Source organism: Pelodiscus sinensis, chromosome 32, assembly GCF_049634645.1.
Source record: "Pelodiscus sinensis isolate JC-2024 chromosome 32, ASM4963464v1, whole genome shotgun sequence".
NCBI lineage: Eukaryota > Metazoa > Chordata > Testudines > Trionychidae > Pelodiscus > Pelodiscus sinensis.
In genome coordinates, this window is record NC_134742.1 from 6,750,816 (window position 1) to 6,777,742 (window position 26,927).

The following is a 26,927-nucleotide window of genomic DNA, read 5'->3' on the forward strand; positions in this document are numbered from 1 at the left end:
ATGCAAATGAGGCTGGGAGCTATTCCACGCTTAACCTCATTTGCATAGCTCTGGTGCAAGCTCGCGCCAGTGTAGACATAGCCTTCGGGCCCCAGAGCATGCGTGTGGGATGGGATGATGAGTTCGGGCTGCTCCGCCTTTGCCTGTTTAAGATAACAAACGGTTTGTCATTCAATTAACTGAAGGATCATTAGACCATCAAGAAAACAATGCCACCTCTGCTACTTAAAACTAGGCAACAACCTGTAGGAATAAATGGAGCGAGGAAAATAGGGGTGCGCTACAGGAGTCTGTACTGGGGCCAGTGCTGATCAACAAACTCATAAATGACCTAGAGCAGTGGTTCCCACCTTTTCGAGCTTACGGACCCCTTTTCAATGTACAGGTGATCCCTGACCTACGGCTCCCCATGCTGCATTTACTGCCGCCCTGCTCTGGGAGCCGCAGGGCCCACCTACTGTCCAGCACAGCCCACGGGCTTCTGTCAGGAGCCGAGCTGCCACAGGAAAAGAGGTGCTGGTACGCACGGGGGAAATCCCATTCCCTTTCTGTGGGCTAGGAAAACCCTGTGGACAGTATGCTGGTCTGGGCAGCACCATCACAAAATAAGATGATGGTGGGTGAGTTCTAGACTTTGGGATGGGCAGTAACCTGAACACTGCTGTGATTCTGGCTGTAAGGGACCATCGATCACCGGGCAGACTCAGCTGAGGGTATGTCTACACAGCAAAGTTTTTTCGGAAAAACGGCTGTTAAAAAAACAAAAACAAACACGTCCACCCTGCAGTCAAGTTCTTTTAAAAAAAAAAAAATTAGAACAGAGGGTTTTTTCCCCGACATCAGTAAACCTCTTTCTACGAGGAAGAACGCTCCCAGCATGGCGCTGTGGTTCTTAAAAGGGCCGCGACTGAATTTCAGCCCCAGCAATTTTTTTTTTTTTTGGCTCAACAAATTTACCTTTTCTTGGGGTTTTTTTGTTCAACAAGTTTGCCCCAGGATACCGGCACCATTTTTCTTACCAAAAAAAAGCACTGCCCCAGGTGAATTGCATGTTAGCTCTCCCACTAGATTTAAAACAAAGTTATTTACAAGATGAAAACAGGTACAAATATACAGCTACAACAAATCAATTAGTAACAGAAACACCTGGTCAGACGCTATATATGTCCTTGAGTGCTCACCCAGGTGAAGCAGTTAGGGATCTCCTGCTTATGGCTAGAAAGCCTTGCCTTTCTCGGGCTCGTGGTGTGAAAGCAGTCGCTGACAGAAATGCTGGAGACCCCGAGTTGCTGCCGCGCTTCTGCCTGGTGAGTTACAGACAGGCCCAACACAAGAGCTCCAATATGGAACAGGGATGTCAGAAATGAATTATTGAATGCTTGCGAGTGGCTGCAGCATTAAATACCTACTTTGGCACATAGGTGAGCCAGGCCGTCCCTAGCTCTGTATTTCTCCATGTTCCATTCAGACACGGGGACTTTGGCATGATGTGAAACCTGTTCGGTGTGTCGCATCTAATCCTAACCCTGCCCTCTTCTATGCACTGGGCTCCGGGAAAGGAGCGAACAAACATCTCTTCTCTTACTCCCATGTGCCGGGCTCTAGGCGTCCCATGAACAGTTCAAATGGAGACCTACTCCCTCGGCGGGTGCTGCACTATTGAAACTAAATGGAACATTGAAACCTGTTGAAAATGTCCCTGCTGTTCCGCAATGAGTCAGATGTGACAGCCAACAATGATCACGGTCAGGTTTTTCCAGGGCTAATTTCCATGACACTCCTGTGATTGGCCCCTTCCATGGCAGCCTGCTTTGCAGCTGTAAATGCATCCAGTTTGCTGCAGATCCAGCGCCTCTCGCTTGTGCACCGCAGGCTGCTGACCCCGTTCTCGTCGTTCAGATACGCGCAGTCACCGCCTCCTCGGATCCTGAACCTGCAGGGTAGAAGCCAGGGAGCAGGTGTCAGGCAGGATCTGGGTGTTTTCCATCAATCACAGGCAGGGGGCGACACTTGCACAGGGCAGGGAGCTGCTGCATTATAGCCCCCCTCAGTTCCCCTTCCTGCACCAGCATCAGGTCCCACCTCCTGGCAGCAGGGTGCAGCAGGGCCAGGCGAGGTTCCAAGATGAAAGAGGCTGGCAATGCAGGCAAAGGAAGGCATTGCCTTCCCAAAGTTGCATACACTGCCCTGGAGGAGGCTGCACTGTGCTACAGCCAGTCCTGCTCCCCGGCATCTGGGGAAGGCTGGGGGCCATGCAGCACGGCAGCTCTGGCCCTCATCTGGGGTTGGGTGGGACTTGACTGGAGGGCGGGGTGAAAAGTTGTGAAGGGGCATGGTTCCAGGAAAGGGGTGTGGCTTTGGGCAGAAGGGGCGGGGCTTCAGCAGCCTTCACCCATGGTCCATGTCAACCATTTCGAGGTACACAACATCCCCAGCAACAAGTTGTCCCCAGGCTCACTGTGTGTGGTGTGAAAAATGTTTTGTTTGTGTTGTGTCAAATTTGTTGCCTGTTATTTTCACTGGTTGACTCCTAGTTTTTGTGTTATGGGAAGGAGTAAATATCACCACGGCACTCTTGATTTTAGAAACCTCTATTAAACCCCCTCAGATGTCTCTTATCTAAGCGGAACAGTCATAGCCTTTTAAATCTCTTTTTGCTGCCCTTCTCTGTACCTTTTCCCATGCCAAGATATCTTTTCTGAAATAAAGTAACCAGGACGACACTCGGGATTCAAGTTTTGGGTCGACTGTGCATTTACAGACTGGCATTATATTTTCTATTTTATCTATTGTTTTTCTAATGATTCCTAAACATTCTGTTTGCTTTTTGACAGCTGCTGCACACTGAGGGTATGTCTAGATTACAGGGTTTTGTCGACAGAAGTTTTGTCGACAGATACTGTCAACAAAGCTTCCGTTGACAAAGAGCGTCTAGACGACATCCAGTTCTGTCGACAAAGCAAGCTGCTTTGTTGATATAACAGTGCGGACGCAAAGGACAAATTAGATGCAATAATGCCTTCTAGCGACAGAACTCTGTTGATAAAAAGGCGTCATTCCTCGTAGAATGAGGTTTACATACGTCGACAAAACTGCTGAGTTTTGTCGACGTTATGTCGACATAACTCAAAGGCAGTGTGGACGCAGGTATAGTTTTGTCGACAAAAGTCCACTTTTGTCGACAAAACCCTGTAGTCTAGACACACCCTGAGTGGATGTTTTCAGAGAATGATCCACAATAACTCCAAGACCTCTCTCTCGGGGGGGGGGGGATAGTTAATTTAGACCCCATCATGTTCTAAGTATACATTGGCTATGTTTCCCAATGTGCATTACTTTTCACTTCTCAATGCTGAATTTCATCGGCCACTTTTGTCATTGCATCTCATTGAAGTCAGCTTTGGTCTTAACTAGCTTGAGAAATTCTGCACATTTTGCTCCATCACCACCCTCCATGCCCTTTCCAGATCACTTACGAAATGTCAAATAGCGCTGATACCTATGCAGATCCTTGGCAGACCTCAATATATTCCCCGCTTCAATGTGAAAAGTGACTGTTTATTCCTATCTTTGTTTCCTTTGGTTTAACTGGTTAGTGCTCCAAGGAGAGGGACCTTTCCTCTTATCTCACAACAACAGCTTGTTTTGTTTAAAAGTCCTTGGAGTGATACCTTGACAAATGCTTTCTGGAAATCTAAGGACACTCTATCTCCCTTGTGCACATGTTTGCGGATGCCCTTGTAGCTGTCTCAAACTGATGAGGCGTGATTCCCCTTTATAAAAGCCCTGTTGACTTCCCCAATTCACCCTGTTCAGTTATGTCTCTGATAATTCTGTTCTTTCCCAGAGTTTCAGCCAATATGCCTGGTATTTATGTCAGATCTAGGAGCCTGTACTTTCCAGGTTTGTCTTTGGGGTGTTTAAAAAAAAACCAAAAAAAAACAGTCATATGGAACTGAGGCTAATGAAGGTTGTAAGTTGCAAAACCACAGTTAGTACGTTCCAAAGCAGAGTTCATTTAGAACTCTTGGATTTATCCCATCTGACCCTGGTGACCTACTGCTGTTTAATTTATTAATTGTTCCAAAAACTCACTTACTGATGCTTCAATCTGAGACTATTAATCATATTTGACACCTAAAAAGAATGGCTCAGAAGTGGGGCTCTTCCCCCACATAGTGAAGACCAGTACAAAGAATTCACACAGCATCTCTGCAATGGCCTTGTTTTGAGGGCCCCTTTAACACCTCAAAAGTCGAGTGGCCTTGCTGACTGCTATAAATAAAAACAATTGCTGTTCGTTTGTCTCTTTAGCCTATGGCTCTTCAAATTCTGCAGGGCCTGCCCTAACTTATTACACTTTAATATTTGACTTGCCAGAGTTTATGCATTTTCACTATGATTAGACTTCCTAGTTTTAAAGCCTTTTTTTTTTTTTGCCTCTAAGTGCCACTTTTATGATGCTGTTTAGCCATGGTGGCAATGCTTAGAGTTTTAATGGGAGGGTATAGACTTAATTGGAGTCTTTGTTATAGTGTTTTAAAATCATTTCCAGGCAGTCTGTGGCCTTTCACCTAGTGATTGTTCCCTTTAAATTTCCATTGAGCTAGACTCAAATTTTTGGGCTCTATGCTACAGGGCAGGCTGCTAGGAGTCCACAGCTGACCCCAGACTCCGCTGCCCCTTTGAAATGCACGGAGGCGGCAGTTTCAAAGGGGCAGCTGCCTCACAGCTAATCCACAGATCAGCTATGCGGAGGGCTGCCCCTTTAAAACGCCGCCTCCATGCATTTCAAAGGAGCAGCGGCTGTGGAGCTCGGAGCTCAGCTGGGGACTGTCCAGATGATCCCAGGCTCCCTGCGGCACTTCCCTGGAACCTGGGATCAGCCGGAGAGTTCCCAGCTGACCCCGGGTTCCGGGGAAGTACCATGTGGAACCCGGGTTCCAAAGAAATTCCGCAGGGGCCCTGGGATCAGCTGGGAAGTCCCCAGCTGACTCCAGGCTCCATGACTGCCTCTTTGAATTGCACAGAGGCTGTGTTTTAAAAGGGGCAGCTATGCAGCAGCCGCCTTGAGGTTTCAAAGTGGCAGCGCTGCCACTCTGAGGTACCCCTCCGCCCCCCTTTGCTGCCTCTATCTTATAGAGGCAGCAAGAGGGAGGGATATCGACTAGCCTTTAACATCCTTAACTCCGGCGCTGCTGAACCTCGACCAGAAAGCAGCTGAGGTGCTAGGCCAGCCAGCCAGGGTCCTCCAGTGCTGTTCTCTGGGGGAGGAGGGGGATGGATGCTCCCTTGGAGCTAGGCTAGTGCAAACACTGATCACTGATTTAGCTGCGTTAACGCTGAGGCCTTTGAGTGACTGGCCCCAACCCTCTTTCCCCAAGGGAAACCAGATTCCCCCAGCCCAGCTCTTCAGAGCAGTGCTGTGAGGTTCTACGCTCCTCAGGCCAGCTCAGTGGGGAAGGAACAGAGGGGGGCAGGATACCCCTGGGGCTGGCAGCTCAGGCCCAGCACCGCCCTGCGAGAAGCTGTAAGTCTCAGGCAGACACTGGCTTGCACCCATCACGAACACACCGAGCACACACGCTCCGAGCGCTCTCTGGCTGTTCCCACAGCCCTGGCTGGGGGCTCGGCCTGAACTCGGTACCTCACACACCAGGGAGCTCACAAAGAGGGGGGCAAAGACTCACAGGTGGTTGAATTCGGTGCCATTGGCCCATTTCCAGAGCTGCCCCGAGTCCTTCCGGAGGCCGATCCAGTGGTCGGGTTTGCCTTTGTAGCGCAGCATGAAAGCCTAGAACAGCAGAGGGGGAGGTGGCATTAGGGCCTGGCCGGGGAACCCCAGGGATGCACAAAAACTCTCTGAGTGTTCCCAGGGGGTGGCTGGGGATTTCCCCTTCGCCCTTGCTCTGCTCTGGGTAATTCAGTATCAGCCCTCCCCCGCCAAAGACAGCTCCCCCCCACCCCAATTCTGGGCCAGGCTCTGTGTGAAACCCTCACCTGACAGAGCACCTGGGCTCCCAGTAGCCCTCTCTGGGGAAGGTGAAACACACAATCTGCATGGGGGAGGAGGCCAGGACTGAGAGAAGACGCCCCCTCCTTGTCACCCAGGAGGGGCCGGGGCCAGATGAAACCTAGATTTCGACCAGCCCCCAGGAGGCACCGAGTCCAGCCCCCTGCCCAAAGCAGGACCAACCCCCAACTCGATCATCCCAGCCAGGGCTTTGTCAAGCCGAGACTTAAACACCTCTAGGGATGGAGATTCCACCCCTCCCTAGGGAACCCAGCCCAGGGCTTCCCCACCCGCCTAGGGAAATACTTTGTCCTAATATCAAACTGCAACCTGAGCTTAGGGTTTCTCCCTCTCTTCAGCCAGCTGCTCTTTGCTCTACAGAGGAGCTGTGTCCTCCCCCGCCCTCCATGCAGCTTGACAGGTCAAGAGCTCAGCCTGAGAGAGGGGCCGTCCCCTGTGGAGTGTGTGGGGGGAGAACCAGCCATCACACCCTGACACCAGAGGTGCCCTGGGCCCAGCCAGGCTGGGCATTCAGCAGCTGGGAAGCCCATTGGCTCTGGGCTCTGAGCCCAGGCCCTGCTGCAGCCGCTGAGCCCAGGCCAGGCCAGGGTGACGAGTCTCTCACCAGCTCCTGCAGGGTGTCGATCCCAGCCAGGGAAGCGCTGAGGGCAGAGCAGTTGCTCCGGCTGTCGGTCCAGCTCCCTTCGCCCTCGGAGAAGGAGTAGCATTTCCCACGGTACCCGACCCAGCCGTCCGGGCACAAGGGGCCAGCCGGGGGGCACCCGTCAGCAAGGGCAGGTTTAGCTCTCTGCACTGAGAATGAGACAGTCACAGGGGCTGAGAGTGGGACACAAGGGGGACACAGGGAAATCAGCCCCGGCACCTGAGACACCACAACCCCCAGCAGGTGCTGGGAGGGCAGGAGGCAGCCAGGAGGATGCTGGGAATCCGGTCGAGGGAGGAGCAGTTACCGGGGGCGATGGGTCTGGGACCTACCCCAGCTGCAGTTACCAGGGGCCAGCAGGGGAGAACAATTCATGGGTAAGGCATCCAAGTAGCATGCTTGGCCAGGGCTGTTATCCCAAGGAATCCTGCAGACCTGGGACACTTTCCCCCTGCTCTGCGCTTGGCTTCCCTGGAGAGGAATCAACCCCAAACCCGTCCAGAGACTGAGCGCCTTCTGCCTGGGACCAGCCAGCCGAGCCAGACACAGAGGGATGGAGGCATTTGCTGCCCCAGACCAAACATCTACCTTGCAGCTCACCCGTTGGCCCAAGCCCCATAAGCCAGCGTCAGCTGACATGAGCCAGCCACAACTGTGAAAGTCTAATTGTGAGTTAATTGACAGTCTAATTGGGAAAGTACTTCGAGTGGCCAAGAATCACAGGACTGGGTGGAACTGTGAGAGGTCACTGAGTCCAGTCCCCTGCCCTCCCGGCAGGACCATACATCCATCTAGATCACCCCAACAGGTGTTTCTTTGACCTGCTTTTAAAAGTTTCCAGTGGTGGAAATCCCACAACTTCCCTAGGCAACTTACTCCAGTGTTTAACAGGCAAGAAGTTTTTCCTAATGTCTAACTTAGACCTCCCTTGCTTCAGTTTAAGCCCATTGCTTCTTGTCCTGTCCTCAGAGGCACAGGAGAACAAATTTTTTCCCCTTCTCCTTATAACATCCTTTTAGATACATGAAAACTGCTATCATGTCCCCTCTCAGTCTTCTCCTTTCCAAACTAAACAAGCCCAGTTCTTTCAGCCTTCCCTCACAGGACATGTTCTCTAGACCTTTCATCATTATTCTAGCTCTGGACCCTCTCCAGTTTCTCCACATCTTTTCTGAAATGTGGTGCCTGGAACTGGACACAATACTCCAGTTCAGGCCTAACCAGCGCAGAGTAGAGCAGAAGAATGACTTCTCGCGTCTTTCTAAAAACACACCTGTTAATGCAGTCCAGAATCATGTTTGCTTTTTTTGCAACAGCGCCACACTATTGACTCGTTTAGCTTGTGGTCCACTGACTCCCAGATCCCTTTCTGCCGTACTCCTACCTAGACAGGTACTTCCCTTTTTTGTAGGCTAACAATGGAGGGTTCTTTCCTAAGTGGAGTATTTATTGAATTTCATCCTGTTCACCTCAGACCATTTTTATAGATAATTTTGAATTTTAACCATAGCCCCCCAAACACTTGCAACCAATGTCCCCTCTAATCTCTTCCATCCAGGTGTGGAGTCATTTTTATGTGTTTACTCCCCCCGCCATTCGACAGCAGGCATGTTAGATATTGTGGTTTTTTGTAACTGTGTAGCCACAACAATGTTTAGCATTTACATGGTTACTAAAATACTCCCTGGAGGCGGGGTCGGGGTCCCAGCTCCACTCCTAGGGAACCTCCTGCCACTCTACACTGCTTCCTCTGTGGGAGGCAGCACGGGGAAAATAATTCATGGGTAAGATGTCCAGCTTAACACTCTTGGCTATAACAGGAATTCTGCAGGGTGGGGACACATTTCCCCCTGCTCTGCGTTTGGCTTCCCAGGAGAGGAACAAACTCCAAACCCTTCCAGAGACTGGCAAGTCCAGTTCCCACTTGCCTCCTTCACCCTCCACACTGCTGCCTCTCTATCAGAGGCAGCAGCTCGGGGTGGGGTCAGGTGGTTCCGCAGGATCCGGTACTTGGGGGGAGCTGTCTTAAAGGCTAGACTTATCGGTTGATCCAAACGACTACACGCACCTTCCCCCTCGAGGCAGCCGCGGGAGGGAGGCGGCTCTGCAGGAACTGGCTCCCATCTTCGCTCCCACTTGCTGCCTCTGTATCAGAGGCAGCAAAGGGAGGGAGTGCACGTTGTCATTTGGCTTAACCCATAAGCTTAAGCACATTGGTTAATTGTTTAAACAGCTGTACACTAACATCCCTAATTGATAAGCCCTGTGTTTGCCCTTTTTCAATCTTCTGGAATCTCTCCCGTCCTCCATGCCTTGTCAAAGGTGGTAGCTAAAGGCTCAGCTCTCTTTTCAGTCAGCCCCCTGGAGCTCTAGGATGCATTTCACCCGGCGCTGGTGATTTGAAGCCATCTAACTTGTGTAAGTCATTTTTAACTTGCTCTTGCTTTATTTTAGCTTCTGAAGCTGGGCCATTTTCAGGGACATTCACTACATTAGACATCCAATGGCCACCAACCCTCTTGATGAAAACCAAAACAAAGAAATCATTAAGCACCTCTGCTATTTCCACCTTTTCTGGGTTCCCCCCTTCCCCGAGTAACAGGCTGCCCCTGTCCTCGGTCTTTCTCTTGCTTGCAATGCATGTGTAGCATGTTTTCTTGGTACCCTCTATGTCTCCAGCTAGTCTGATCTCATTTGATACCTTGGCTTTTCTAATTTTCAAATGTGATAACTTGATTCACCTCCTACACACAGACCTTTCTTCCCCTAAATACGGCTGCTAAAAGGAAACTCCCTGGAAGCCTGCACTGTGGTGTAACCCTTTCAGCACCAGAGAGAGCAGCAGTCAGGTCTGGAGTTGCCAGGTGTCCTGGATTAGCCCAGACAGTCTGGTATTTGCGGCCTCTGTCCACTAGAAAAATACCGGACATGTATTGGACGGAAGGTCACATGGGACATTCTTCCTCTGCCACATCTGGGGTGGGAGGGGATTTAAAGATGCAGTGACTCTTTTTTTTTTTTTTGCAGATTTTTTGTGCTCAACAACTTTGCCCCTCCCCCCTTTTTTTGTTTTGCTTAACCAATTTTTTTCCTGCCATATTCAGTATTTTTTGTGAAAGCATTTGGCAACCCTAGTCAGGTCACCCATAACCAGGGCTCGCCGAGCCACGGCGAGTCCCACTCACCAGCCGCGCTGTCCGGCGTTCTGCGCATGTGCAGATCGCCCAAACCCGGCTCTTCCAGGATGTAACCTACTCGTCACGGGCGAGTAGATTACATAGTTTGTCGAGCCCTGCCCATAACTCACCCTACAGAGCTATCAGAAAAGTCTGTGCAGCGAGTCAATAACCAGAGGCAGGATTATTAGGGTCACTATGGCAAGAACTGCTAACCCACTCCAACCCTATATTAGTGATTTCCTCCTCCCTCTCCCCTGAATCACTCCTGCTCACAATCAGTGGCATGGAGATTGCATGTCTGCTTGCTGGGGCCCGGAGGAGTCTGACGTCAAACCCTCCAGCCATTTTTGTGCACGTCAGGTTTTCTGTTCATGTTGCACCACAGTGACTCTGTGGCTGGTTCTGAAGCAGTGTCTATGCAGCGGGGAGTCACTAGCAATGCGGGGCCCTTCCCAGGTCACTCGGTGGGTACCACGCAGGGCTAGTGGCGGTTAGGGATGTAAGTGCATAGTCAATTAACCAATAAGCCAAAGCTTATCGGCTCATGCTGTAGACGACACACATTTCCCCCGCCCCTTGCCAGTAAGTTTTTTAGCAGGCTGACCTGCAGCCCGGCTCAGTCCTGGCTGGCGATGGGTCCGGGACCTACCCTAGCTGCGGCTCTGCATTTAAAGTGTGTTAGGAGCCAGGTGGGCAGGCAGCTGCGCTCAGTTGTGGCTCATGCTGTGTCTGGGAGCTCAGATCCCCACTAGACAGGGGCTGCTGCCACCCCACGCTGCTGCCTCTTTATCAGAAGCAGCCGTGTGTGGCAACAGGCAGCTGGTCCACAAGGGGAGCTGGTTTTTAAAAGGGCTCCCCTCCCGGACCAGCTCCCGCCTGGCACCCTGTGCTGTGGCCGCTGATACAGAGGCAGCAGCGCGGAGTAGCAGGCGGACTCCTCAGGACTGGAGCGCACTGGCTGCCGGGCCCGCCCACGGGGTCTATAGAACAGTCGATTAACCAATAAGAATTCATGAGGTTCCTCGACTATTCGATTAACCTAGTGAGGGTGTCTGTGCTGCGCCTCACGGCTCATTGCAGTGACAGGGCAGCATCTCCCAGGCCGGCTGTGGGCTCGAAGCAGGGATGCAAGGCGAACAGACTGGTACCTCAGGACGACATGCAGAAGGCAAACAGCCCTGCACCTTCATCCATCCCCCACCCCCACTTTGCAGGGATATCACTGCCTGTGCATGGCCCTTACCAAGAGCAACCTGGAGCCACATTGCTCAGAAATCTGCGCACAGGAACCACTCAGCGAGAGCCCAGGGAGGGGGCAGGAGGAAGCTCTGGGAGGAGCATCCTCCAGTGACCCTCTGTCCCAGAGGCGGGAGCCAGACAGGCCAGGAGGAGATGCGGGGGCAGCTCCAGGGGGCGGGGAAGCACAAACAGAGGGGCAGGGAGAACCCACCTGCTAGGAGAGCAATGATGCTAGCGATGGAGGCTGAGAAGGTGGCGGCGAGGGCCACTGTGAGGGCGATGGTACATTCCTTGGAGACACATTTCCAGGAGTTACCACGACGATCTGAAACAGAGAGACCTGTCAGGCAGGGCCATGGGAGCCAGGGCAGAACCTTATTCCTCTTGGGCGGGGGGTGTGTGTGTGTGAAGAGGCTTCCCCCCCCCTTGGTCTAAAACAGGGGTGACCAACCCGTTGGAGACCAAGAGCCAAAATAGCAGTGGATGGAATGTGAAGAGCCATGTACCGGAGGGGAAGGGGAGGAGGTGTTGAGAAAAAAAAAAAAAAAAAGCAGCCGGGGGGAAAACAAGTGCTGGTACACTGCCCCAGGGCATACTGGCACCAAAAAAGGGGAACCAGAGTCAGGTACCGCCCGCCCCCCAACCCAACCCCCCTCCTCCCCAATCTAATGCCCGGATCCAGGAGCTGCCGCCACACACCTCTCTCTGCAGGCACAGGGCACATGCGCCAAGTGTCCAGCCTTGAGCACACGCTGGCTGGGACGCCAAGCATGAGGGGCGGGGGGAAAGGGGACGTGAGCCTGAGCAGAGCGGCAGCCGCGAGCACACGCTGGAATGTGGCTCAGAGCAGCCTGTCCGTGAGCAGCCTTGTGCGGAGCAGCCAGCCTGATGATAATTTTTTAATACAAACATTTAATCGCGAGCCTCAATTTTTTCATCAAAGAGCCGCACACGGCTCATGAGCAGCGGGTTGGTCATCCTGGGTCTAAAACATCCTCACGCCCCCTGGCCCAAGCAAGACAGACTCACCCCCACAGTCCCCCACTGGCCCCAGGCAGCCCTGCCTCCTCCACTGTCCTCCTCCCAGGTCCAAGGCACTATCTGCTGTCACCTGGGACTCTGGAGGCGAGAGACTGCACATACTTCCCCAGTGAGTCACACCCAGCCTCCCCCTCCTCATGCTGCAGGACCTGGGGAAACTGAGGCACACCCCCACACAGCGTCCTTACAGAGCCACATAGGACAGTAGGATCCCATAGAATCCCATAAGACACACAGTGGATGCAACACCAGAGAGAAGATAGGATTACAACAGCAGACAGCACCCCCACTACATCACCTCTCTGCCCCCTTCGAGACCAAACTGAGCAGGGCCGCTCCGCCTGTGGACATTCGGGCCCCCATCAGCTGTGACATTGGCCCTCTCCTTAGCTGGGCCCGCCATGGCGGCGTCCTGCAGGAGCCGGCTCCACCTGGTTCGGCTGCTGGACGACTTTGAGGGGCCGGTGCGGGCCCACTCTGTGCGGTCGTCCCAGCCCTTCCTCTTCCCTTGGGCTCTGCCCAGGCTCTCACCTCACTGGCTGCCCCCAGGCTGGGGCTGGCCTAGAACACGCCCCGGTCTGTCCATCCAGCAATGGGCAAGCTAGGCTAGTGGGTGGGGCTGCAAGACTGTCGTAACCAAGTTTTGCTCCCTGTGCTTGCGTCCCTAGAATGTGCAGGGGGACCGTGGCTGCGCTGTGACTGGATGCCGGGGGAGCATACGGCTCTCCCAGCCAATGGGGTGCGCAATCAACACCCATCTCATTTCATGAGCCCCACCTTTGTGTCGGGGGCAGAGGGAACCTAAGGCCCAGGAATCGGTTGTGGCCCCCGGCTTGCCTGGATCCAGCCCCCGAAAGGCTTGAAGATCCCCCACCCCACCCCCAGCACTGGGGAGCCAGTACTGGTGTCTAGCCACGCCCTCATCTCTCTGCAGGGCTGGAGCACCCCAAATTTACTAGCCTGGGCCCCCCTAGGCTCTGCTGTGCCAGAAGAAAGTGGGGAAGGTCTTTCTCCTTCTCAGTCAGGGGCCACCTCAGTGAGGTTTTGGGTTTCAGTATCCCTCCCCTCACTTTTGAGCAGCTCCTGACTGATTTTTCTGCAGGTCAGAGGCCCCAGTCAAATAAAGGTTCCCCACCCACCATATGTGCTTAGTAACACCAGCAGGAGAAGAAACAACACACGTGAAAAAAAATCAGTGAAATGTGGCAACCTTGTGCATGGGGAAACGTAAACAAAACGTTTCACGGACCACATGTGCCCCCCCCTTCCCCCGGCAGTAAGATGCCCATCACTGTGTCAGTTCCTCCTTCCCGCCTGGGAGAGGCGCCCGGGGGCTCAGGCAGGCTGGGGCTGGCAGAACAGCCCCTTCCCCCTCAGACCAGCACCAGGGCACAGAGATAAGGACCCGCCTGGTCTAGGGGCAGGAGCTCCCCCTCTTCATGCTCGCTCTGCCCTTTACCCAGCATCAGCTGCCCCCACCCTTGGTCAGTGTCTGTCCCCGCACACGGGGTCTCCCCCGGGCACCATGCAGCCAAAGGGGGAGAAGAAGCCAGGCCGAGAGGAATCAGGGCTGTCACAGGGGGTCTGACCCGCCAGCCCAAACAGCCCCTGCCCAGCGCTGTGTGCCCCAGTCAGCCGCTGGGAGCCAGGGATCGGGGTCCTGGGAGGATCCAGGTCCTGCTGGCCACAGGATAGGGGCTGGGAAGCTGCTACTGCCACTGAGAAGCTGGTCCCCTGGGGTCAGTCTGTGTCCCTCCTGCCCGGTCCCAGGCAGGGACACCTCATTACCTGGCTCCCCTCCCGTCTTTTGGTGCCCATCGGTATCAATATGCGGCGCTTGGTTCTGGGTGCTCCCATCCGGGACAGACTCAGGGTCTCTCTCCAGCCCGTTCCCAGCCCGTGCCCGGCTGCCGGAATCTTCGCTGCTCCCCCCGGAGTCACTTTCATGAAATGCCTTGGGTGGCTTGTCGCGCTTAGCAGAGCTTGCTGCTTGTCTCATTGTCCCTGGCTAGGGATGGCCAGGCTGCAGGTGCTGGGTGCGCATCTGTCCCACTCTGTTCTGGACTCTCTGGCCACGCTGGAAACCCAGATGCAATAGATCAGGGGTGGAGGAGGTGGAGTTTGGGGGAGGTCTGGGTCCCAACCCAGCAGCCTCGCCCCTGCCGGAGGCGGTGCCATGGTGGTTAAACCCTCTTAAATCCCATCCCCCTCTGCCCCCAAAGGGCTTCACGGACTGGATCGGCTCCCCTCGGCCAGGACCTGCCCACGCGTGACACACACTCCCACGGGGGAGCAGAGCCCTACACTCTCCCCCCCCCCAGGAACAGGAGGGAGCGGACAAACGCGCGGGGGTTGGAACCGCGACGCCCAGCCGGGGTGTCTTAGCACGAAGGGGAAGTGGTACTGCTCCCAGCCATCCGCACACACGCGTGGGGGGGGACACTAGACGGGTCAGGGGGCCCGCAGCAAAACCAGCTCCCTTCTCCTGCAGGGTGTGCGCCCCAGGCCCCGCCCCCCAGCCAGGACTTGGGGGCCTCCTGCCCCGCCCCATCCCCAGCTCGGTCCCTCCAGCCCCAGCGGCGTCTCTCACCCCAGCGACTCGCGGGGAGCGGAGCTTTTGCCGATGGCCGCTGCAGTGGGGCCCGAGCTGAGTTCCAGCTGCGCCCGTGGCCGCCAGCTGCTGCGCTGCGCTGCGTTCTATGCTGCGCTGCGCCCCCGCCCGCAGCTGCTTTGCGCAGGATCTGCGCTCTGCAGTTTCTTTAGCCTGCGGCGGCTGCTCCTCTTGTTTTTCTTTTTTTCCTGCACCTCCCCGCGCCTGAGAGCCGGGCCCCTGCGCCTGCGCGCTGAGATCTCTGCAAACGCGCAGCTGCGTGGGATTATTTTGGTTCTTCTTTCCACGCAGCTTCCCCTGCAAGAGCGGGAGCGGGGTGAGCCGTGAACGCTTCGTGCAACGGCGTCTGCTCTTGGAAAGCCCAAATCCTCTCCCCCCGCCACGGCCCGGCGGGACCTGGGGGCGCCAGCTCAGGATCGGGGGGGGGGGCGCAGAAGCGGGAGGGGGACCCTGGCTGTTCAGGGAGTGAAGCGGGGGGCTTCTGGCTGCAACAACCACAGCACAGCCTGTGTGGGAAGCGAAACACGGTGCATTGTCCCAGCTGAGGGGGGGAGGAGGGTCCGCTTGAGCCTGCTACCCCCTCCCCCCACACAAACACACCGGGGACACTGGGAACGCCCAGAGACTAGGCTCCGCGAAGAGCGGGCTTGGGGGGCTGTTGGGATAAGGAAGGGTGGAGCAGGAAGCAAACACAGTGATGGGGGGGGAGAGGCTTGAAGGAGGCAGAAGAAAAAAGGAAAAGGGGGGCAGCCCCTAGTGACCGGAACAGAGCGAACACAGAGCTGGGAACCAGCCCCTCAGCCATGGCCCCAGGGGGGGGGGGGGCAGGGGCCCCTGAGAGGTAAAGCACTCTTGGGGCTGGGGGTCAGAGTTGCACCTTGCAGCCCGGCCCCCCCACCATGCACCATGGAACCTAAACACCAGCTCCCCCAGCAGCATGGAGCCAGGATGGGGGGGGGGGGGGGGGGTTGCTGCCACACAGAGACACCCAGGCAGCGTGTTAGCAGGGGAAGAGATATGAGGTCAGGGGTGTGTTTGTACCATGTTCCTACCTACCCCAGAGCCACTGATGCCAGGACCCAGTAGCACAGGGCAGAAGCTGAGGTGGAAGAGAGGAAACCTGCCTGCCCCTCTCTTAGGATCAGTGGGGGTGTGGGGGAGCCAGGCACTCAGGGACAAATGTGAGAGGAGAACCCTGTTTTGTGTCACTTTCACTTGCCAGTGGTGGTTTCCTGTTGTTTTGGCAGCTACAGACTAACCTGACTCCCCCTCCAATTGTGAGCTAGGTGGTTGTTACAAAGGGTTTTGCCAGCAGCAGCAAAGTCCCTGCACCCTGACTGTACCCCAGGATCAGGGCAGGTGCGGGGAGGGAAGGGGGAGGCTGTGTTGCTCCCTAGTCACTGCACTGCCAGGCCGGTGCTTTTGAAATGTTGACCCGAGAGTGTTGACTGTTTCTGTGCATGCATCATTCTGGCAGGTGACATTAGAAACAAGAAGTGTGAATCTGTTTATAGTTCTACATGTGCTAATGAGAGCCGCTGGCTGCCCAGCAGAAACCTGGCTCAGTGACCAACTCAACCATCTGTAAACAGCCTCCTTTGTCCCAGAAGTTTCAGGGGGTAGCCGAGTTAGTCTGTACAGGATAAACTTAAAAAAAACAACAAAAGATCTGGTAGCACTTTATAGACTAACAAAGCATGCACATCTTAAACTCTTAACTCTGGTCATCTGAAGAAGTAGGCTGTGGCCACAAAAGCTCATGATACCATCTGCATCTTTTGTTAGTCTATATAAAGTGCGACCAGACTTTTGTTGTTGTTGCTGTTTTTAAGTTTATCTGTTGTCCCAGTAAGCCCAAACTGTGATTGGTCTCAGGAAAACATGTGACCACGCCACCTGGTACTAGAATCCATCTGGTACCGGAAAATTTTTCAAGGAGAATGGAAGCTGCAAAACAAAAGAAACCTGCCACAGGGGAGACTCTGTTTAAGTATAGGAAACTAGCCCCTTTTGTTTTCTGCTGGCTTTTGAAAATGCTTGCCCTATTCTAAGAGGATATGAAAGAACTTTAAAGGAAACTTAACATAGACCCAAGAGGTCGGGCTGTGATTTGAAACCTGTTTCTGAAAGAACAGCTGTTTAGGGTAAGAATTTGCACCTCACGCGTTATTTTTAAGTGGACTATAATTGGCTGTGCATTTTCTGTTCATTTTAACTGAGTAACTTTGATCTGTTTTCCCTTGCACCACTTAAATCCTACTCTTTCAACTTAATAAAATCACTTGTTTCTTGTCAGGTCCAGTGTAAGTAACGGTTTAATTGTTACCTAGGGAAACAAACACTGCAGCTCTCATAAGAGAGCTAAACTTATGAGCTTTCTCTGTGTATAATCTTTGCACAGGATGAGGCAGATTTATTTGAGGAGAGTTTCTCTTTGGGGCCCAGGGCTGAAGTGGTTTGGTGTCTGCATTGCTTTTCAGGTGGGGTGGTAATCCCAGCTCTGTGGTTCATCTGGGGGAGACCAGGCCCCAGAGAGCAGGTATCAATGGCATGATCAACACAGGAGGTGGATAACCTAAGGAACTGCAGTGATCACACAATGAGCACTGGAGAGTAGCCAGAGTTTGAAGGCATTGGTGTGTGTGCGAGAGAGAGAGAAAAAGAACTGGCAAGTTGTGTGGCGGGAAAAATGCCTTTTGTGGATAGGGTTGCCAGATGGTTTCAATAAAAATATCGGACACACTTGACATGACATCACAATCGACATTCCATCTTATTTAGAAAATACCGGACAGTTCTGTTTTCTCGATTTGTTTCCCAAACAGAAAGCTCAAATACTGGCCTGTCCGGTTCCAAACCGGAAACCTGACGACTCTTATTTGTTGACAATCCTGCATGAGCGTTCTCACTGTCATGCAGCATCTGTTGCAGAAAAAAAGCCATGATCAGCAGAGAACATCTCCCAGCTCCACCAGCATAGGTGGTGGGTGAAGGTAGAGCTGGGAGAGGCAAGACCAGTGCTTCAGCCCCGCCCCTTCTGCTCAGGCCCCGCCCGCCCCACAGGAGGCAAACGGCCCCTCCCTTCAACAAGGAGGTGGAGCGGTGCACGGCCCCAGTCTCCCCAACCTCAGCACCACTGGGAGGACAGTGGGCATGTGTCCCCAGCCTCCCTGGCCCTGGAGTGTAGGGAGAGTGAGCGACATGCATCCCCAGCCTGCCCAGCCCAGAGCACCAGGGAGCGAGGAGTGTGCACGTCCCCAGCCTGTCTGGCCGGAGCAGCCAGCGGGAGGTGAACTCGTGGTTCCAGCTTCCCTGGGCTGCTCGTGGCCCCAGCCTCCCGAGAAAGGCAGAGGGTACACAGCTCCAGCCTCCTCTGTCCTGGAGCATGGGGAGGTCGGGCGGCATGCAGATGCCACAGTGCACAGCAAAAAATGGCCACTGGAAAAAAGCAGGCCTGTAGGCAGGGGCGGTGTGGAGGGTGCAGAAGCATCCCCCGTGGCTTCCCAAGTAAGAATGCTCCAGCAGGCCAGGGGAAGGCAGGAATGGCCTCTATCCCCCATGCTGTGCCTGGTGTAATGTCACAAACAATGGTGAGCACAATTGGCTCCCAGTAGCTGTTTTTGACACACTAGACCGCCAGATCTGGCGTCTATCAGTTTTAGCTACCAACAGATGCGTTAGGAGGGAAGCCGATTCTGATAGATGGGGTGCACTGTGTCACATTTGGCTGCTTGTACCCCTGCCACTGGCTTAGAGGGGGCCTTTCCCATCCCCTGGTCTGGCGCAGCCAATCCTGATAGATGGGGCTCACGGTGTCACATTTGGCTGCCCGGATCCCTGGGGCCTTTCGCACCCCCTGTTCCAGGACCAGCTGATTCTGATAGATGGAGTTCACCATACCACATTTGGCTGCCTGTGTGCCTGCCACTGGTCCAGAGGGCCTTTCGCATCCCCTGGTCCAGGGGAGCCAGTTCTGATAGATGGGGTTCACTGTGTCACATTTGGCTGCCTGTACACCTCCCCCCCCATTCCCTGCTCACTCCCTGCCCCTCCCCAGACTGCGATTTGCCCCCTGAGCCCTTTTTAATGATGGTAAAGAGCCGGGAGCAGCATCTGAAGCCACGTAAGGGCAGAGTGAAGGCAGCAGAGCATGCTCAGTACACCCAAGGTATGGAATTGTGATAGGCAGCTGTTTCCATCCTTACATCCGGCAGGAGGAGGGGGGAGGCAGGCATGGCCTCCCTCCCCCATGCTCTGTCTGGCTGGGGCTGATTACCCCACTTTTTTGGAGGACCATGGGGGGGCACATTCACACCCTAATGGTCCATATTTACAAAAAAAACCTCACTCCCCCATGGAAATGCCTACATGTGGGCCTGAAAAGTCACAAGAGGCCACCGGAAACTCTTGAACCAAGCAGCGCCTGTGGTGTTTTGCATGGTCCTATGATGTCCCGTGCTCTGTTGCGAGGTCCCACAACAGCTAGTGACACACGGCTAGCACGGCCAGGAACTGTGGGAGACATACCCATCATGCATTGCTCCAGCGATTGGCATGGGAACTAAGTGTGGACACAATCTGTCGACCGAGGGAGCAAATGTAAACTCGCTGTGGCCACATGTGGGGGCCACTTCAGCCTGTCAAGATTAGTTTCCTTGGTGACGCTGGGTAGCGTAGACAGCCCTTAACAAAGAAGCGGATACATTATTTCACTGTCAAGTCTCTAACTTTGCCACCTTAGACGCTCCGATGCCTTCTTGTAACTTTCAGCACTTTCCTTCACCTCCCTTTTATGACCATAGGGCCTAGCGTTCGTTTCTCATGTTGTCCGTTTTACAATCGGGATGCTATAGTGTAGCTGATGAACCGACAAGCAAAAGCGTATCGGTTAATACTATAGTCCACATGCTTTCCCCTCTCCTCCTCTCCGTGCCAGTACATTTCTCAGTCCTGGCTCGCGCTGGGTCCGGGACCTATCCCTGCTGCGGCTCTGCATCTCAAGTCTATTAAAAACTGGTTGGGCAGGCAGCGCAGCTCAGTTCTGGCTCACGCTGGGTCCAGGAACTCAGACCCCCCCTAGACAGGGACTGATGCCACCCCATGCTGCTGCCTCTTTCTCAAAAGCAGCAGTGCAGGGTGACAGGCATCTGGTCAGTAAGGGGAGCTGGTTTGTAAACTGGTTCCCCGCATGGACCATCTCCCACCTGACACCCTGTACTGCAGCCCCTGATACACAGGCTGCCAGCCCTGTCCAAGGGGGCTATAGACTATTCGACTACCGGTACCCCATAACATATCGTGAGTGCACATGCTCAGTATGCCCTAGGGCTCTGTCTACATTGGCGTGATTTTGTGCAAAAGCAGCCGCTCTTGCGCAAAAACTTGCTGCCTGTCTACACTGGCTGTGTGTTCTTGCACAAGTAAACTGAGGTTCTACTGTATGAAATCAGGGCTTCTTGCACCAGAACTCTGGCACTCCCACTCAGGAATAAGCCCTTTTGTGCAACTGTTCTTGCTCAAGAAGACAGTGCAGACAGGCAACATGAATTTCTTGCGCAAGAAAGCCCTATGGTTAAAATGGCCATCCGAGCTTTCTTGTGCAAGAGAGCAACTACACTGGCACACACAATTGCAGATCTAAAAGTAGCCATCCTGCAGCAAAAAAACTTCAGGACCAGACTTCAAAGAGAAACTGCTGAGCTACAGTTCATCTTTAAATTTGACACAATCAACTCTGGATTAAACAAAGACTGTGAATGGCTCGCTAACTACAAAAGCAGCTTCTATTCTCTTGGAATTCACACCTCCAGATCAGCTGCTAGAAGTGGGCCTCATCCTCCTTGATTGGATCCACCTGGTCATCTCCAGCCTGATCCTGGCCTGCATATTTATTCCTGCCTCTGGAAATTTCCACTACATGCATCTGACGAAGTGGGTCTTTGCCCACGAAAGCTTATGCTCCTACACTTCTGTTAGTCTATAAGGTGCCACAGGACTCTTCGTCGCTTTTGCAGATTCAGACTAACACGGCTACCCCTCTGATACACTGGCACAGATGCTCTTGCACAAAAGCACATCTCTTGTGCAAAAGCACATGCCAGTATAGATGCTCTCTTCTGGAAGAGTTCTTGCGTAAGAAGCTGCCAGTGTAGACGTAGCCACTGGTATGGAAGTTACTCGACTTCCGTAATCCATGAGGTTACTCTACTATTCAGTTAACTGATATTTAACATCCCTATTTTGCAATGCAGCCATCACCCGATCATAGTCGCTTTAGCACATTAATAAAGCCTGATATTTCCCAAGGGGCTTTTTTTAAACAGCTCTTCAGGGCTCATCCCTGTTTGGGAAACGCAGGCCAAACTTTACTGATGCTTCTTGTTATTTAGTTGTGCTATGACAACATGGGAGACTTAACTATTGACCCGGGCCCGGTTGTGCAGTTTCCCCCTTCTAACATGGGGAAAACCAATGGAGTCCTAACTCACCGTGGAGCCTCTAGAAACTCTCAGCAAAAGAGAGAAGATGGAGAAACCTCAAGAATTTCCCCTGTTTTTGTGTAGCAGAAGCAGAAGCAGAAGCAGATCAGGACGGGTCTTGATTCCTGTAAGTATCTTCACATAGGGAAATGCTAATGGGCTCTTCGCGGGGAGGGGGGCGAAGGAGGAGGAGGGGAGAGGAAATGACCCAGATTGTTGAAGCCAAACTCAGTGGAGAAATAAGGTGCAAATGCCGAGCAGCGTAGGAGCTGACCGGTACCAGCACAGGGCGTAGTTTCCGGGGGGAGGACGAACTCCCAGGGGAGAGCTGTGGGGTCCCTGCGGGGAAGAGGGGGTCTGCACTGCAGCTGGGGCAGCGGGGGAGGCCGGCCTGGCAGAAGGCCAGGAACAGACTGAAGAGGAAAGCAGGCGTGGGCGTGGGCACCCTGCACACTTCATTCACGAACCAAATGCCCGACTGGGTATCGCAGGCACGGGAAGCAGCTGCTTCCCCAACTAGCCTGACAGATCTTCACCCAGGCAGGCCCCTTTTGCAGGGGAAACTGGAGAAGGAGGACACAGGCTATGGGGGGCAGGGCTGGGGGCAGCTGGACTGCAGCTGGGCCAGGGGTTAGCTGGTCTGGAGTTGGGGGGTAGGGCAGGGGAGCTGGGCTGGAGCTTGGGAGGGTGGGTGTGGGCTGGTTCTGCATCCACTCCTGTCCACCAAACCCTGACAGCCAACAGCCCCGCCCCCATTCTCCTAGGCTCCTCCCTTTCAAGGTGACATACAGCCAATCAGGAGGCAGGCATGTGGGGGGGGGGGAAGTGGGAAGAGGGCAGAGGAGGCGTCACAAGGGAACACCAGCCCCTCCATGCCCTGTTCCAAACCTCCCACAGCCAGGCCGACTACATTTCCAGCATGTCCCCGCCATGGGCTACAGGCCACAGCAGGCAGCAGGGGTGTGTGCACCAATGGGACTGCACCTTCCAGAGCCTGGTGCGACGGCAGATGAGCCCCTGGTGTGGGGATGTCTACACCCACCAGGTGGGGCACATCAGCCTGTGGGCCCCCTTGCCAGCTGGGTCAGAGCCTCTGTCTGGGGGGCAGCCCCAGAGCCCAAGGGGCCGCCCCGGGGAGGGGGATGGGTGGGGCTGTGGCTCAGAGCTGAGGGCAGGGAGCCAGGGGTGTTTCAAGGGGGCGGGGAGCGGTGGGCGCAGCCGCATCTTCCCTCTCGGGGAAGTGTGGAACCAAGCGGTGCAGGACCTGGCTCTGCCCGGCGACAGATGCTGCTGCTGACACCAATGGGGCTGGGCCCAGGGTGTGTGCGCCCGTCACCAGAGCGACGGGCATAGCCCTGGGGCTGCTGCCAACCCCACAGCCCAGGAACATGCCAGGGAGACAATGGAAAGTCACTAGGTGGCGCTAGTCAAGGCTTCCAGCCCCATCAAATAAGTCACTAAACAACTTTCCTTTCCACGCACAAAACACACTCTGGGCGAGGGACAGTCCCCGTCACCGACAAGGAAGCTGCAGACCTGCTGGGCATCCCCTGCATGAGCGTGATTCCCATCTGTGACGAACTGGGGACTTTATTCCCCTTGGTATGTGGCATGGGATTGCCACTGTCCCATGGCAACCCTGAGTGCCTCAGTTTCCCCAGCACTGCACCAAGACCGAGACGGCCCTGGGAATGGTGGTGGCTAGTGGGGGGCTCGCCCCGGCAGGCAGGGCTGCCCCATGGCCCTAGGGAGCGGCGGCAGGTACTTCCGGCTGCAGGAACTGGGGGAAGGGGAGGGTCTGAGCCTGGGGCAGGCCCTGGCACTTGCTGCCAGGAATCCCTCTTCTGCCCTGCCGCTGCTTCCCGGCTGGCTCGGCCCTGATTGGCTTGGGGCTGGCAGCTGCCCGGACTGGTCTGAGCAGAAAGAGACAAATGAGAGAAGTTGCCAGGGCGGCGTGTGCCCTGGGGCGGAACCGAGAGCAGGTGGGTGCCTGGGCCCCACGTCCCACTGCCCTGAAACCCACTCAAGTGTGGGTTTCCCTGCCAGGATGCTGCTCCCTCTGCTGCTCCTCCCCTGGGCGTGGGGGGCCCTGGCTGGTAAGTGGGGACCCCCCCCACACACCCTGCCTGTTTTGCTACCAGGGGTGGGGATTGTGCAAGGCCAGGGCTGGAGGGTGTGGCTGGGGGGGGGGTGGCGGCTGGAGGACAAGGAGGCAGGTGGGGCTCAGCAGGGGGACGTGGTAGAGCTTAACCCTCGACCAGAATGCGACTGATTCTCGTGCCCTGCTTGATTTCTCCTCCCCTCCCCCCGCAGCCTCCCCCCCTCTCCCCACAGAATCTCTCGCCCTCCGGCTCCTCCTCACCTCCCTCTTCCCCAACGCCAGCGCCGTGACCGTGGCAGCCAAGGTCCTGCTGGGCGACCTGGAGACCCATGCCCTGGACAGCCGCACGGGGGCCATCCGTTTCCTGCAGCCCTGGGCCCAGGAGGGGCTGAGCCCCCGGGAGTGGCAGGACCTGGAGCAGGTGGCCGCTCAGTCCCTGGCCGACTTCGTCCGGACAGTGACTGAGATAGCCCGGGAGCAGGGAATAGACTGTGAGTATGGTCCCCATCCATCGGGGGGCACTGAGGACTGACGCGCTCGCCACAGCAGTGAGCGTGTCAGTGGTGGAAGGGCAGCTAGTCCCTTGGCTGACTGGAGCCAGCATAACCCCCTTGTCCCCTCCTGGTTCCCAGCCAGCCCGGCCGTGCGTGGGGGAACACAGAACAGGCAGCAAAAGCAGGGGCCACCCCCTGCCTCCCCAGTCCTGCTGTCACCTGGCAGCCAATGGTCCACATTGCACCTGCCCCCCACCTTTACTCCCCTTCTCTTTCTTCCCCCTGCCTCAGACCCCTTTATGGCCCAGGCCTCCATCGGCTGCGAGCTGCGCCCCAATGGCCCCTCCCGGGGCTTCTACGACATCGCGGGCAATGGCCAGGCCGTTGTCAGCTTCGACGAGGAGGCTGGCACCTGGGTGGCTCGCTCGGCGGACGGGCTGGCGCGTTACACCCAGGACCTGCTCAACAGGGACTGGAGCACATCCACCAGGCTGCAGTATTTTCTCAAAGTTTCCTGCATCTACGTGCTCCAGACCTTTGCCCGACATGGGAACGCCTCCCTGGCTAGGCGAGGTGAGGCGGGGAGACCACGCCCTGCGCGCAGAGATGCAGCCACCTCTGGGGTGGGACATGGGCTGTTTGTACAGGGACCCCAGGCCTGGTCTGGGATAGAGATGCAGCCACCTCTGGGGTGGGACAAAGGCAGTTTGTACGTGGACCCTAGGCCTGGTGCACACATGCAGCTGTAGCTGGGGTGCAGCGCAGCAGCTGTTTCCTAGTCACACTGTCACTTAGGCCAGGAAGTGAAGGGGAATCCTGTCACCATTGGTTACAGGAGGGGCAGAATTAGGCCTGGCCCGGAGCCAGCACCTGACCCCGGGTACGGAGCTGGGCGGGGCTAGTAAGTCCCTGAGGCCCAGGCTGACATGTCCCCTCTCCCCCATCTCAGAGCGGCCCATCGCCGTGGTGTTTGCCCGAGAGCCTCCCCCCACCGGCCGCCCCGCATCGTTACTGCTGGTTTGCCGGGTCACCGGGTTCTACCCCCGGACCGTCCACGTGGCCTGGCTGCAGGACGGGGAGGAGGTGGGGCCGGGCCGGCAGCTGGACTCCACTGGGACCCTGCCCAATGCCGACCTGACCTACCAGCTGCGCAGCTCCCTGGCCGTGGGGCCGGGCGACGGGCACAGCTACACCTGCTGGGTGGAGCACAGCAGCTTGGGGGGCCAGAGCCTGCTGATCCCCTGGGGTAAGTTCAGGCCTCAGAGTACAGCGGCCGGAGGGGGGAAGGGGGATGGTCACGGTCCCGGGGGGCTTTTCCTGCCCATCCCAAATGGGGTGGAGGTGGGATTGGGGTGCAGGGAGATGGGGGGCAGCCAGGAGGGATTCATGGAGGGGTCAAGGGGGGGCAGATGGAGCTCAGGGGAGCGCCAATGGAACAGGATGGGGAGAGCTGTGTGAAGTGCCCCCATGTTCCCCCTACCCATGTGTTACAGGGCAGAGCTGGCGCTGGGGCCCCGGCCTGGCTGTGGGCATCGCCCTGGGAGCTCTAGCCGTAGCCACCCTGGCCGTGTTGCTGTGGCGGTGCAGACGCAGGTGAGGCTGCATCCTCTCTGGGGTGGGGAGTAACGTTCCCTCTGAATTGATCCATCCCCTGTGCAGAATAAATTTTGTGTGGTCCACCGAGGCAGGTGTGGATGTGCACCACCAGGAGGAACACAAACCCAGCTGTGGGCACTCTGCTAATCAGCTGGGCAGCCTTGGAGGCTCTCGTGGGCTGTTGCCCAAGTGCTGGGCTTATGGGGAACACTGGCGGGGCTGTTACACCCCATCACCATCCCCTCTGCTCTCTCCTTCAAGGGTCTAGCAGGACGTCGGACCAGCCTCAGGTGACACCAGCCCAAGTGTGGGGACAGGCCCCTCTCCTGGGGATCTGGAGCTTGTGGCAGGATCAGGGCCTGGCTCCAGGGCGGAGGGCACCACAGATGGGGCTGGATCAGAGCAATGCGAGAACGGGGCCTTGGGGGCCGGCTGGGATTCTTCTCCAGTTGGGACATTGGGGGCACACTGGACATGTGGACGCATCATGGGGTGGCTGAGAGCCAGGAGCCACTCGGAGCCGGGGCTGCCCTGCACCATTCAATAAACCCTTCTGGGGGGGTGGGGTTCAGGAGCCAGGGTAACCCCAATAACACTACAGTCCACGGGACGCCGGGAGGCCACTCCAAGTTGCTGGCTGGGCTGGGGCGAGCGGGGTAAACCCAGACTCTAGGGGTAGGTTCTGTCTGTCTGTCCTGTGGCAGCAGCGGGGCCGGGGGCCGGGAAAACGGCGCCCTGGGAGAACTGGTATTTTGGCGCCCCTGGAGTTGAAGTGCGGCGCCGCAGGAGCGAAAACGTCAGACATACAGCTGGGATCGCCACGTTTTCTCACTCCCCGGGAAATCGGACACACAACGGGAGCGGATTGTACGGAAACAATAAATGTTGTAAGTTGGACAAGCCTTAAAGCTCAGCGTCAAACCGAACCCCAAGCTCCTGAATAGCAACAGGCACAAAACGTTGCTCCCCAAGGATTGAGAGGCCGCGCTGGTGCCTTTGCTGCTGAAAACTCTACCGGGTCTTGTGCCTGGCGACACTGAGCCACAGTGGCCTTCGCAGCCGGGGTTGAACTGGAGTCGCAGGAGCTGCAAAGGATGAGGCACCTCAGTGGGGCACTGGAAGGAAGCTCAGCTCTTTGGTCCCTGGGGTGCAGGGCCTGCTACTGTGCTGGCCCCATGCAAAGGGACTTGTCAGGATCAGTCCGGTGGCCCAGTCCTTCCTCTATGAGCTAGGTGGGGAATGGGCCATTTCAGCTGAAATATTTGCCCTGAGACATGAGGCATAGAAAGCGGCTGCTATCGGACTGGGACATGAAACACGCTTGGCCAGGCACTTGTGGAGGGGCTTGGCTGGCACAGGGGATCACACCCTGACCCACGGCGCTCTGTGCTGGGGGCAGGGGCCCATCCATGGGCTGTGACCCAGGGGTGCACCAGCCCCGATACATCCCAAGGTAGGGAGCCTGGCAGGTCACCAAGGTGAGGAATGGGACACACTCTTAGGATGCCTT

The 26,927-nt window shown here is 55.7% G+C and overlaps 2 protein-coding genes across 3 annotated transcripts; one reads left to right on the forward strand and one right to left on the reverse strand.

Moving 5' to 3' along the window:
- Window positions 1-1,036: 1,036 nt before the first annotated feature.
- LOC102449902 (C-type lectin domain family 2 member E-like) lies at window positions 1,037-14,985 on the reverse strand. Of its 2 annotated transcripts, none has more exons than XM_075913427.1 (6): window positions 14,727-14,985; window positions 13,925-14,213; window positions 11,307-11,420; window positions 6,639-6,850; window positions 5,691-5,794; window positions 1,037-1,933 (listed from the first exon to the last, which is right to left on the reverse strand). In XM_075913427.1, the coding sequence occupies exons 2-6, from the start codon at window positions 14,133-14,135 to the stop codon at window positions 1,747-1,749; spliced, it is 828 nt and encodes a 275-aa protein (XP_075769542.1). In that variant the 5' UTR covers window positions 14,136-14,213; window positions 14,727-14,985; the 3' UTR covers window positions 1,037-1,746. The 2 variants fall into 2 exon arrangements, with proteins under 2 accessions (XP_075769542.1, XP_075769543.1); XM_075913428.1 differs by having other exon boundaries at window positions 6,639-6,826; window positions 14,727-14,980.
- A 6,906-nt stretch (window positions 14,986-21,891) lies between these two features.
- On the forward strand, window positions 21,892-26,927 carry LOC142818239 (antigen-presenting glycoprotein CD1d-like). The gene is made up of 6 exons (XM_075913835.1): window positions 21,892-22,271; window positions 23,540-23,818; window positions 24,113-24,394; window positions 24,771-25,067; window positions 25,315-25,414; window positions 25,679-26,927. The coding sequence occupies exons 1-6, from the start codon at window positions 22,157-22,159 to the stop codon at window positions 25,683-25,685; spliced, it is 1,080 nt and encodes a 359-aa protein (XP_075769950.1). The 5' UTR covers window positions 21,892-22,156; the 3' UTR covers window positions 25,686-26,927.